The sequence below is a fragment of the Lethenteron reissneri genome, chromosome 29 (genome assembly GCF_015708825.2).
Source record: "Lethenteron reissneri isolate LAM-NWPU_2019-01 chromosome 29, ASM1570882v1, whole genome shotgun sequence".
Classification (NCBI taxonomy): Eukaryota; Metazoa; Chordata; class Hyperoartia; order Petromyzontiformes; family Petromyzontidae; genus Lethenteron; species Lethenteron reissneri.
The window spans coordinates 842249-857120 of NC_083807.1; the positions used below are offsets into that span (position 1 = coordinate 842249).

Sequence of the window (14872 nt, forward strand, 5' to 3'; positions counted from 1 at the left end):
ACTCACCCACCCACCCACTCACCCACCCACCCACCCACTCACTCACTCACCCACCCACCCACTCACTCACTCACCCACCCACTCACTCACTCACTCACCCACCCACCCACTCACTCACTCACTCACCCACCCACTCACTCACTCACTCACCCACCCACCCACTCACTCCCTCACGCACTCACTCACTCACTCCCTCACTCACCCACTCACTCACCCACTCACTCCCTCCCTCCTCCACGCTCGCTACTGAACCCACGCCTGGTCCCGCCTCCTCTGCTACCTCCATCAGCTCCTCCTCCTACCTCGGTCCCCCGTCCGTCTGATCTGACGGGCTATGAACAGTGGCTGGCGAGCTCCGACCGCTTCTAGATCCGCTCCGAGGGACACTGATAACGCGTTGTCAGTCGAGGGTCGCTCAGTTCAGCAACAGTAGCAGCAGTATAACGATTATTGCTGGCAAAGTAGAGCGGGGGTCGCGCACATGCGAGTTCAGATGAGCGAGTGAAGCGAAGTGCCGAAGAACAGGACGCAACACCTGGGACGTGAAGCAGCGTGCAGGTAGCAGGTAGCAGCGTGCAGGTAGCAGGCAGCAGCGTGCAGGTAGCAGGTAGCAGCGTGCAGGTAGCAGGTAGCAGCGTGCAGGTAGCAGGTAGCAGCGTGCAGGTAGCAGGCAGCAGCGTGCAGGTAGCAGGCAGCAGCGTGCAGGTAGCAGGTAGCAGCGTGCAGGTAGCAGGCAGCAGCGTGCAGGTAGCAGGCAGCAGCGTGCAGGTAGCAGGTAGCAGCGTGCAGGTAGCAGGTAGCAGCGTGCAGGTAGCAGGTAGCAGCGTGCAGGTAGCAGGCAGCAGCGTGCAGGTAGCAGGTAGCAGCGTGCAGGTAGCAGGTAGCAGCGTGCAGGTAGCAGGTAGCAGCGTGCAGGTAGCAGGCAGCAGCGTGCAGGTAGCAGCGTGCAGGTAGCAGGTAGCGCTGCTACCTCGGGCCCACAACGCGTGGCCACGGACCACACTCACACTCACACACTCACACACCTACAACACACACTCACACACCTACAACACACACTCACACACTCACACACCTACAACACACTCTCACACACCTACAACACACACTCACACACCTACAACACACTCTCACACACCTACAACACACACTCACACACCTACAACACACTCTCACACACCTACAACACACACTCACACACCTACAACACACTCTCACACACCTACAACACACTCTCACACACCTACAACACACACTCACACTCACACACCTACAACACACACTCACACACCTACAACACACACTCACACTCACACACCTACAACACACTCTCACACACCTACAACACACACTCACACACCTACAACACACTCTCACACACCTACAACACACACTCACACTCACACACCTACAACACACACTCACACACTCACACACCTACAACACACTCACACACTCACACACCTACAACACACTCTCACACACCTACAACACACACTCACACTCACACACCTACAACACACTCTCACACACCTACAACACACACTCACACTCACACACCTACAACACACACTCACACACTCACACACCTACAACACACTCACACACTCACACACCTACAACACACTCTCACACACCTACAACACACACTCACACTCACACACCTACAACACACTCTCACACACCTACAACACACACTCACACTCACACACCTACAACACACTCACACACCTACAACACACTCTCACACACCTACAACACACACTCACACTCACACACCTACAACACACTCTCACACACCTACAACACACACTCACACTCACACACCTACAACACACACTCACACACTCACACACCTACAACACACTCACACACTCACACACCTACAACACACTCTCACACACCTACAACACACACTCACACTCACACACCTACAACACACTCTCACACACCTACAACACACACTCACACTCACACACCTACAACACACACTCACACACTCACACACCTACAACACACACTCACACACCTACAACACACTCACACACCTACAACACACACTCACACACCTACAACACACACTCACACACCTACAACACACACACTCACACACTCACACACTCACACACCTACAACACACTCTCACACACCTACAACACACACTCACACTCACACACCTACAACACACTCTCACACACCTACAACACACACTCACACTCACACACCTACAACACACACTCACACACTCACACACCTACAACACACTCACACACTCACACACCTACAACACACTCTCACACACCTACAACACACACTCACACTCACACACCTACAACACACTCTCACACACCTACAACACACACTCACACTCACACACCTACAACACACACTCACACACTCACACACCTACAACACACACTCACACACCTACAACACACTCACACACCTACAACACACACTCACACACCTACAACACACACTCACACACCTACAACACACACACTCACACACTCACACACTCACACACCTACAACACACACTCACACACTCACACACCTACAACACACACTCACACACCTACAATACAACACTCACACACCACCACACCTACAACACACACTCACACACCTACACAACCAATCACACACCTACAACACACACTCACACCACCTACAACACACACTCACACACCTACAACACACACACTCACACACTCACACAACCTACAAACCACACTCACACACCTACAACACACACTCACCACTCACACACCTACAACACACACTCACACACCTACAACACACACTCACACACCCTACAACACCACACTCACACACTCACACACCTACAACACACTCACACACTACAACACACCACTCACACACCTACAACACACACACTCACACACTCACACACCTACAACACACACTCACACACCTACAACACACAATCACACACTCACACACCTACACACACACTCACACACCTACAACACACACTCACACACTCACACACCTACAACACACCCTCACACACTCACACCACTACAACACACACATCACACACTCACCACCTACAACACACACTCACACACTCACACACCTACAACACACACTCACACACTCACACACCTACACACACACTCCACCCACACACACACTCACACACTCACACACCTACACACACACACACCTACAACACACACACTCACACACTCACACACCTACAACACCTCTCACACACCTACAACACACACACACACACTCACACACCTACAACACACTCACACACTCACACACCTACAACACACACTCACACACCTACAACACACTCACACACTCACACCCTACAACACACTCACACACTCACACACCTACAACACCACACTCACACACCTACAACACACTCACACTCACACACCTACAACACACACTCACACCTACAACACACACTCACACACTCACACACCTACAACACACACTCACACACACTCACACACCTACAACACACACTCACACACTCACACACCTACAACACACACTCACACACTCACACACCTACAACACACACTCACACACTCACACACCTACAACACACACTCACACACCTACAACACACACTCACACACTCACACACCTACAACACACACTCACACACCTACAACACACTCACACACTCACACACCTACAACACACTCACACACTCACACACCTACAACACACACTCACACACCTACAACACACTCACACACTCACACACCTACAACACACACTCACACACCTACAACACACACTCACACACTCACACACCTACAACACACTCACACACTCACACACCTACAACACACACTCACACACCTACAACACACACTCACACACTCACACACCTACAACACACACTCACACACTCACACACCTACAATACACACTCACACACCTACAATACACACTCACACACTCACACACCTACAACACACACTCACACACCTACAACACACACACTCACACACTCACACACCTACAACACACTCTCACACACCTACAACACACACACACACACTCACACACCTACAACACACTCACACACTCACACACCTACAACACACACTCACACACCTACAACACACACACTCACACTCACACACCTACAACACACACTCACACACTCACACACCTACAACACACACTCACACACCTACAACACACACACTCACACTCACACACCTACAACACACACTCACACACCTACAACACACACTCACACACTCACACACTCACACACCTACAACACACACTCACACACCTACAACACACTCACACACCTACAACACACACTCACACACCTACAACACACACTCACACACTCACACACCTACAACACACACTCACACACCTACAACACACACTCACACACCTACAACACACTCACACACCTACAACACACACACTCACCCCCCTACAACTCACACTCACACCTCTACAACTCACACTCACACACCTACAACTCACACCTACAACACACACCCCTACAACACACACTCACACCCCTACAACACACTCTCACACCCCTACAACACACACCCCTACAACACACACTCACACCCCTACAACACACACCCACACATTCACACCCCTAAAACACACTCTCACACACTTACAACACACACTCACACACCTACAACACACACACTCACACTCACCCCCCTACAACTCACACTCACACACCCCTACAACTCACACTCACACACCTACAACTCACACCTACAACACACACCCCTACAACACACACTCACACCCCTACAACACACACTCACACACCTACAACACACACTCACACACCTACAACACACACACACATTCACACCCCTACAACACACTCTCACACACCTACAACACACACTCACACACCTACAACACACACACTCACACTCACCCCCCTACAACTCACACTCACACACCCCGCACAACACACACTCACACCCCTACAACTCACACCTACAACACACACCCCTACAACACACACTCACACCCCTACAACACACTCTCACACCCCTACAACACACACCCCTACAACACACACTCACACCCCTACAACACACACACACATTCACACCCCTACAACACACTCTCACACACCTACAACACACACTCACACACCTACAACACACACACTCACACTCACCCCCTACAACTCACACTAACACACCCCTACAACACACACTCACACCCCTACAACACACTCTCACACCCCTACAACACACACCCCTACAACACACACTCACACCCCTACAGCACACTCTCACACCCCTACAACACACACTCACACCCCTACAACACTCACACACACCCCTACAACACACACTCACACCCTTACAACACACTCACTCCCCTACAACACACACTCACACACCTACAACACACACTTACACCACTACAACACACACTCACTCCCATACAACACACTCGCACCCCTACAACACTCACTCACACCCCTACAACACACATCCACACCCCTACAACACACACACACCCCTACAACACACACACCCCTACAACACACAACCGTACAACACACTTAGAACACCTTCACACCCCCTCAACACGCTCACACACACACACCTACGACACACATACTCTGACAATACACTTCCACAACACACTCCAACAACACACACAACCGTACAACACAAACACAACACACACTTGGGGTATAGGCCGCTGTAGATGTGTGTTGCACAATGTGTGCGTGTGTTGTAGGGGTGTGAGATTGTGTTGTTGGGGAGTTTGTGTGTTCTCTAACAAGTTTGTGGGGAACAGTGGCACAACGGTTAGCACACTGCGCTACGAACCCAGCATCCCGAGTTCGATTACCGCTTACGGCCAACATCGGCGAGGCATCGCTAAACCGGTCCTGGGCATTCCCTAGGTGGATTCAGCTGTAAATGGGTACCTGGTTCGTTGTGTAAACATCAGCATAGGGGAGACAAAGGCGGTCGGGCATGGTGTTGGCCATCCACCACCTCCTGAGCTGTTCCGACCTTCATAGGTGTTCGCGAACCGCACTTGCCCCAACAGTCTGCTAAAGACTATACGGGGGTATTTGTCTTTGTTCTAGGCCGTAGCTGCTGTGATGGAGTCGAGTGGATGAATCTGACGGAGCTCATCCCTCAAAGACGACTCGAGACCCAAGAGCCGCTCAGGAGTCTACCTCGGCGGTCCCGGGGTCTGGTGCAGCACTCATAGATGCGAGTCGGCGCCGGGCTGCCCTCACCCGTGGACTCACCCGTGGACTCACCCGTGGACTCACCCGTGGACTCACCCGTGGACTCACCCGTGGACTCACCCGTGGACTCACCCGTGGACTCACCCGTGGACTCACCCGTGGACTCCGCCGCCCGCAAGCAGCATGGAATATCGCAGGAAGCACAAGCAGGAAGACGTCGTTCTCATGGCCTACAGGCGCAAGAACGATGGCGAGAGCAGCTCCCTCAGCCACTGGGACGCGACGCACAGGTGAGTTGAGCACAGGTGTGCACGGGTGTGTTTAAAGTTAGCACAGGTGTGCACGGGAGTGTTTAAAGTTAGCACAGGTGTGCACGGGTGTGTTTAAAGTTAGCACAGGTGTGCACAGGTGTGTTTACAGTTAGCACAGGTGTGCACGGGTGTGTTTAAAGTTAGCACAGGTGTGCACAGGTGTGTTTAAAGTTAGCACAGGTGTGCACAGGTGTGTTTAAAGTTAGCACAGGTGTGCACAGGTGTGCACAGGTGTGTTTAAAATTAGCACAGGTGTGCACATGTGTGTTTAAAGTTAGCACAGGTGTGCACGGGTGTGTTTAAAGTTAGCACAGATGTGCACAGGTGTGCACAGGTGTGTTTAAAGTTAGCACAGGTGTGCACGGGGGTGTTTAAAGTTAGCACAGGTGTGCACAGGTGTGTTTAAAGTTAGCACAGGTGTGCACTGGTGTGTTTAAAGTTGGCACAGGTGTACACAGGTGTGTTTAAAGTTAGCACAGGTGTGCACTGGTGTGTTTAAAGTTGGCACAGGTGTGCACATGTGTGTTTAAAGTTAGCACAGGTGTGTTTAAAGTTAGCACAGGTGTGCTTAAAGTTAACACAGGTGTGCACGGGTGTGTTTAAAGTTATCACAGGTGTGCATAAAGTTAGCACAGGTGTGCACAGGCGTGTTTAAAGTTAACACAGGTGTACACAGGTGTGTTTAAAGTTAACACAGGTGTGCACGGGTATGCGCGTACAGTGACGGTCGTGGGTCGAGACGCATGTACGCGTTCACACGTACGCTCCACCACGAGCCTATATAAACGCACGCACGTGTTATATACGCGTAGGAAGGCATGGTGCACAACGGGGCGAACACTACGTGAGCACACCGAATCAACCGAGGGCACTGGACCGGTTCAGATATTCGTAGAGCAGTGGGCAATCCACGACACCACCACCACTCACACACACACGTTCAACAACCACCGCCATTTGCCACTACGCTTGCGCCAGGCTAGGTGTACCTTGTGGCCACGTGAATTGTAGAAGGCTCGTTGCTGGCAGCTCACGGCACAGGTGTGCACAGGTGTGCACAGGTGTGCACAGGTGTGCACAGGTGTGCCAACACGAATATCCTTCAGCTGACCGTGCTGTTAGCGAGCACCCCTGAATGCTGGGACGGCACACGAAAGGGTGGGTAGCCAGCAACACGCCCGGCCGCCTTTGTCTCCCCAAATGGCTCTTCCTTACAATATTACTGGTAGCTACGAACTTTAAATCTCGATTAAAAACTCGTTTCTTTGGAGCTGATTTGTGTGTTTAGTTAGTTGTCCTTCACCCCCACCTCCGATTATCACGATTGGTTTACGTACGGTGCGAAAAAACTCAACATACATTATATATGTTCATACATCGCACCAGTTACGAATTTGGGGCTGAGTCGATCGAGGGAGGCCCAGGACTGGTTCAGATAATTATCACCGGTGTTTGCCGTGAGTGGGAATCGAACTCGGGTCGCCAGGTTCGTAGCTAAGTGCCCTAACCGCTACACTACCGCTCCCCACACACATCACTACACACACACACCTATACACACACACCTATACACACACCTATACACACAACATACACACGCACCTATACACACTCACAGCCCTCTTGGGAGAGACATATTTCAATCTGCAATTTCCGCCACTGGCTCTGGCCAGATGGGCGTTGCCCAACGGAAATTTCCTGTTATACAAAATAGTACACAGGTGTACACGAAGTTGTTCAAAGTGCCGCGTATTTCCCCTTGGCAGTTCGGTTCACTGGGTGGCTACAAAAACAAAGCTCCTCCGTCACCCTCGCGACTGCAAGGAGCAATTAACGCTTTGCTAAGCTCTGAATTGTGGTTCATTAATTCGTGGCATGTGGTTAATTGAAGCCTCGAAGGGAACCGCCCCCCAGGCACTCTGACGATACCGCGTCCTCGTGACCACGGGCAGCGCGGCAGCCTGGTTCGCAGACCGCTGGACACTCTGGAGCATAGCAGTGCAGTCCAACAGTGGGTTTGGCTGCGCTGCCATCTGCTTCCCATCATGCAGGCCTGCAGCAGCCTCTCGCACCTGTTGCCGGCAGCGTGAGATCTCACCGAGCAGAGCAGACACCGCCCCCCCAGTTCGTGGGAACGATGTTGAAATTGGGGGCGAAGGAGCCAAGGGGACCTACGTGGAGTAGCGAAGGGGGTACCTGTGCAGTGGCCAAGGGGACTTATGAAGTGTCGTACAACTCGGGGTCATCTTCGCTGCCAGCCACGCTTCCACACGGGCCCTGGCGCAGCTGCACCGCGTGTGCACTTCATTCGTTTGTGAGCTTCATGGTTGTTTGCGTACCTCTGTTATTGCTGCATTTATTGCACTTCAGAGAGAGAGAGAGCGAGAGAGTGTAGAGAGACAGGGGAGAGGGCAAGAGAAGAGGGAGGACAGGAGAGAGGCGCCGCCATCCATCATCACTGACGGGCGTCAATCTGCTGTGAGCGATGTGGAGGGTGGGCGGCAAAGGGAGAAAACCGGCTGCGCGGGGTGCCCAGCGCACGTCGCCCCCTCCGTCAACAGCCGAAGGGGGCGAGCGGGGTCCAGGGGTCACGTCCCCTCGATCGCCCAGGGTGCGATCGCCCCCCCTGCCCCCCTCCCCGCCCCGGGCCCCCCAACGCACCCACCCTTCGCGGTGACGTCGCCATCGACAGTGGGGGGCGCGCGCGCGCTGAGCGGCCTCCCAAGGTGTGTCTCGCGCGCTCCGACCGAGATGGAGAGCGGTCCGGCGTGTCCATCCCACGGCCCATACTCGGGAGGTCACTCAAACTCGTAGATGTTGATGCTCTATGCCAATGAACCTTCGCTATAAACAAAACAAAGCCCCGACGACCCGGGTTCGATTCCCGCTCAACGGTCAACATCAGATGAGAATATCTCAACCGGTCTTGGGCCTCCCCTGGGTCGCCTCGGTGGTCTCAAGCGAGTACCTGGAGCGCTGTGTACACATCGCCACTAGGAAGACAAAGGCAGTCGGGCGCGGTGCTGGCTACCCAGCCCGTTGGTTCCTCACCAACGTTTGCCTTAACAGTCCGTTCAGATTACACGGGGGGTCTTTGTCTATTCTATGTTCATGAATGTAATGCAATGTTCGGTACACATACTCTGATGTGTTCTCCAGTTGCGTATCTGCAAGAACTCTTGCACGAGCCCAGAGTTGATATCTCACTCGTCGGCCCCGCTGGAGGTGGCACCCCTTGTGTGTGTATCTCTTCTTGTGGCCAACGACAGGGACTGACGCGATAGGCGTTTGAAATGAGTGGGGGGTTATCTAGTAACTCACTCGTCTTGACCACCGGATTAAATCGGTGCTGCTAAAGCTTTTCTACCTTCGGTGGTACCGAATTTTGCACTGCCCCACGGACTAAATGTCTTCGTTGTACGTGACACCACCCACAGAGCCGCGGTGAAGAATTCTCAGCACGTGGTCATCGTTTTGCTCGTCCTTATCTTGAGCCAAACTTGGCAGCCTCTGTTGGTAAATGATTCAATGGCGTGTCGCAGTCCAGTCCCATTGGCCGTTAAAACGACGATGTCATCGGCACGTCTGAGCTGGTTATTTCATTTCGTCTTCCGAAGTTGCTTCGAATAGGCTCGGTGAGAGGGTGTCTCCCTGCCCGACTCCTCCTGCGATTTGTGTTTTCCTCTTGTGGTTTGTTCATGCAGCCCGTGAGGATGAACGCTAGATTTGGAGATTGCTTCCCTTACCTGGAGGAACATCGGCACGGCTCGTGCGATACACGTATCGAGTAGCCTGGCAACCTCGCAGCCACTCGAGCACTCGCTCTAAGTCACAGAGCAAATGAGCAGGCGTCCTTCCAATGTCTGTCCCTGCGCGTAAAATATGAAGGCGTCGTTTATTACGTGGAGTGACATGACATTGATTGGAGGGAGGTGTTACTGCCTTCGTATGTCCCTTATGAATATGGAGATAGGCAATGATGGCTATGCCGTACTGACTGATGAATCCAGACACGCCTCAACCCGGTATGAAGTCGTCTCTGTCCTGCAGAATGTGATTGATAGGTTCATCTATAAACCTCACTTGGCACGTGGTTATTCCTATCCCTCTCACCCCGCACGGGACAAGCAGCAGGCGCTGCTCTGCGCGCAGCAGGGAGGGCACGGCGCCAACCACGTGCCTTGCGCGTCACGTGGCCACCGTGCTGCTGCTGTTGTGACGTCAGTGATTCTCGTTTCTTGAGGGACGCGTGGGGTCGATGGAAGTGGCGTTTGATGATCGTTTATGTCCCACGTGCGAGTTCTGTCGCGATCCGCTCCACTGGAGTGTTGTTTTGATGCGCTGCGGCATTGACGTCCAACCGCGCTGGTCGGTTACATTCCTGTTGCTGCTGCTGCCCGACTTCCCTCTTTGAACGTTCGGCCTTTGTTATTCGACGAGCCGTCGAACCGACAACCAGTTGAGTCATCGATTACTTAGATAACCCGACAGCCCAGCTCTAAACTGAATATCACAACGTGTATAAACAGATGTAAGGCCCCTCTTCCCATATGTGTCCCTCCATATGAACACAATATAGCTATCAGTTTAACACGGTGGATCTATTCAGGGGCCTGGGTGTAAAACACAAACACTCAGGACCGGATTTGACATTTAGCGTCTCATCAGCAGAGTGAGGCTTCTTTAAACAAATACCGGTAAACCACCCCCACCCCATGCCTCAAGACAAGGATCATCAAACAAACGATCTTGAACGTTTCCTACTCCACTTATCTGCGCAATAACTCCTCGACGAACGTCGCGTTTACATCTCGCTCTTGTGAAACGCCGTCTATGACAAATCATCTGAGCGGTGTTTGTCCCCGACAATGTTATTGTGTTTGCAGCTGCCGCTGTGACCTTTTCTCGCATTACTTGTTCCTGTTTAGCTTTTACGACCCAGGCCCCCTTTGCAAAAGAGGCCCGCGACGGTGCTTGTATGCACACCAGGTTGTTACAGGCTGCTCTGGGCTGCTCTGGGCTGCCCTGGGCTGCTCTGGGCTGCTCCACGCAGTGGGCAGCGTCTGTCGTTACACCCCATCCCTGTGCTCCCCCGTCCCTGCTGCCCCCTTCACGAACACTCCGCACTGTGACGAGCGCGGTGAAGTATGGTCAAATAGCTGCCACCAAAACCCGCACTGGGTGCGGAGGCTGTCATCCAGCAGTGGAGTGTCAGCAGGGCGGTACGCACGTTCACGTCTCAACTACAGCGTCGCAAACCTCGCCCCGAGTCCACACACCGCCGTGATTGGCTGGGTGGGGGTGGCTGTTTCTTCCGCCGACCAATAGGATCGCGCTCCCGCACACGGCCCTAACCCTGACACCGACACACCGCGCATCTCCGATGGGATCGGTTGGCTATGTACGGTGCGAAAGAATTGCAACGTACACACATACACAGATTCACACATACACACATACATACATACACACATAAACGCATACACACATACACAGATACCTGGCTGACGCGACCTGCACCGCTCCTCCCCTGGCACTCACGGATTCTCGGTAGCGACACGCGCGGCAATGCGAGGAATCCGCTCCGACGTTTGGAGAATTCAGAACGAGGAGGGGGGCGCGTGACGTCCGTGCGAATATTTGCGGAGGTGTCTCTCTCTCTCTCTCTCTGGGCAGGTGTCTCTCTCTCTCTCTGTGGGCAGGTGTCTCTCTCTCTCTCTCTCTGGGCAGGTGTCTCTTTCTCTCTCTCTGGGCAGCTATTACTGCTGTAGCTGTTGCTATCATTACTGCAGCTGCTGTCTGCTCCATGTCTTTTGTGTTGTAGCCACCAATGTGAAATGTGCTGGATTGTTTTGGTGAGTTAGGGATAGGGTTAAAGACATTGTGACACCACAGCGTCCACCCATGGTCCAACCCATGGTGGACACTGGTGGACGCCATGGCAGGTCACAGGATGCATGTATTTTTGAAATTATTTTGCACCGTACGTAGCCAACCGTGCTAATCGGAGGTGCGGGGAAGGACAACAACACGAAACACAACAAGCACCTGACTGAGTCCACGACATTGGGAGCCACTACCCACCACAAGTTGGTTGTGCCTGCAGTTGGGATACAGTCCCCGAGCCCACCTTGTAATCTGGCACAATCACGTTTCAGGAGGGCCTCATCATAGACCACCAGGTCACCCATGCTGGGGTGGATAGCCCACTGGGTGGAGGGTGGCGGTGGTGGGCTGTGGCGTGTGGTAGAAGAGGAGGTGTGTGGATGAGCGAGGAGGAGCTGCGAGGATGTTTGTGGAGACGAGGCGTGGTGAGCAGTGACGAGCAGTGAGGAGGTCTTGATAAGTGGACATTGCCCGGGGCTGCTGGGCCCCGAGATTGACACGTCACCTTTAAAGCTGGACAGTGATTTCTTAGAAAATCACATTCGGAGCCCGCTTCCCCCCAGACCCCGGCCCCAATCCCCCCGCCCCAATCCCCCCTCGCCCTTCCGACTCCTACAGAGAGCCCCCCCCCCCCCCGACGTGAGACCCCCACGTTAGAGAGCTGGAGCCATTCAACTCGAGTCAGATGAATGTCCCATTGGAAGGGTAAAACGCAAAGCATCTCCCGTGCGAATTTCTCCAGTCGCTTGTTGACTCGCCTACCTATCTACCTGTCTGTCTACCTGCCTACGTGTATGTCTGTCTGCCTACCTATCTACCTGTCTACGTGCCTGTCTGCCTACCTATCTACCTATCTGTCTACCTGTCTACCTGCCTACGTGCCTGTCTACCTGTCTACGTGCCTGTCTGCCTACGTGCCTATCTGCCCGTCTTGGCCGTCAGTCCTCGCGGGACGTCATCTTAGCCGCTCGCCCCTCTCCACCTGCTCATGCCGGCCCTTGCGAGGGGAGGTGGCACGGGCTATTTGTAGTCACCGGAGATATTTTAAACTCTTTGTTTGGAGGAGGAGGAGGAGGTGGGGTGGGGTAGGGGTCGTGCAGGAAGTCGTTGTGCAATGGGGGAGCGAGCAAGCACGTGGAAGCAGCTTTGAAAATCTCGCCAAACCGGGCTCCGCTTGCGGTGGGGGCGGTGGGGGTCACGCCACCGATTTGCGACCCCCCCCCCACGCCATCCCTTGCCCAGGTCCGTTAAGAGCTCATACGAGTGCAGGTCCGTACAATACTGAGACTAAACTCAGGCGTGACTGTCAGATAGAGGCGTCAGTGTTTCGGGTGCGGGCGTTACAGATGCGAGCGCGTGAGTTGTAAATGTATTGTACGAGTGCCAGGGCTGATTATATAGGGCGCGTGCGCGCGACACAGATGGTGTGATCGACAGTGTGTGCGTTACAGGTGTGGGTGGAGGAGTGGTGGAACGGTTGCTGCACTGCCCAGTGAACCTGGATACCTGAGTTGAATTCCTTGCCACGACTAACATCGGTGGCGAGTGATATCTGACCCGGCTGTGGGCCCTCCCCTATGTGTAGACTCTACATGTTAAACGGGTACCGGCTGCAGCGTGCAAACATCAGCACTGGGGGAATGCAGCCAGGCGTGGCGCTCGCGAACGTAACTTGCCCTAACAGCCCGCGCAAGGCTATCTGGGGGATCTTTGTCATGGTGGTTTCGGGTGTTTGCGATGAGTTTTTGTACAAAAATGCCCGTGGTATGTGTGCAGGGAACGTGTGTTCGTGCTGTGTGTGCGTGTTGCGGGTACGTGTTAGAGGCGCATGGTGTGCTGATGTGTACGAGTGCACTTGCCCCAAACGGCTGTTAAGGCTATACGGGGGGCGGGGATCTTTGCTCGACGAGACTTCTCACCCCCATCTGTAAATGAGGCTGCGTCACCCCAACGCTTAAATTCCTCCAATGACCCCCGATGCAATTCCAGAACCATCTCAAGGTCGCCCCGAGCATCGACAAGTTCCCCCGCGCCGCTCCCCTATCTCACTCGACTCCCCTCCACGCGCTCTCCACTCCAGCAACCAAAGCTTTCTCTCGAAGCCCCCGGTGGGCGCTCGCTCCTTCTCCTTTGCCACCCCCATCGCCTGGAACTCCCTTCCCCACGCCGCCAATGCAGTCGGCTTCCTGACACTCTTCTAGGCTCGCCTATGGTTGACGGCGTCTCTCTCGCTCCTCTCTATACAATTAACATAATTCACAACTTCTCTAAACTGCGCCCACGTTGTACGCTGCGCCGTGGGGCTGACCCCGGACACCTGGGGCTTGGGGAGGGTGTCTCCGTTGACCTATTCCCAGCGAGCTCTCACCACATCACGCGACCTAAAGCGCACCTAGCCTGGCACACAAGTGCCACGTTGACGTCACCGGCAAGCCTTTAGCCCAGACGCCCAG

The 14872-nt window shown here is 53.6% G+C and overlaps 1 protein-coding gene across 2 annotated transcripts in view; it reads left to right on the top strand.

Moving 5' to 3' along the window:
- Positions 1–296: 296 nt before the first annotated feature.
- LOC133349118 (rho GTPase-activating protein 18-like) overlaps positions 297–14872 on the top strand; it is a 30412-nt gene continuing 15836 nt past the window's right edge. Inside the window, exons 1-2 of one of the 2 annotated variants that reach the window (XM_061562314.1) lie at positions 297–565; positions 6115–6512. In XM_061562314.1, the coding sequence (XP_061418298.1) occupies positions 6406–6512 (107 nt within the window). In that variant the 5' untranslated portion in view covers positions 297–565; positions 6115–6405. The remainder of the gene's footprint in view (positions 566–6114; positions 6513–14872) is intronic. The other variant, XM_061562313.1, reaches the window with a different exon arrangement.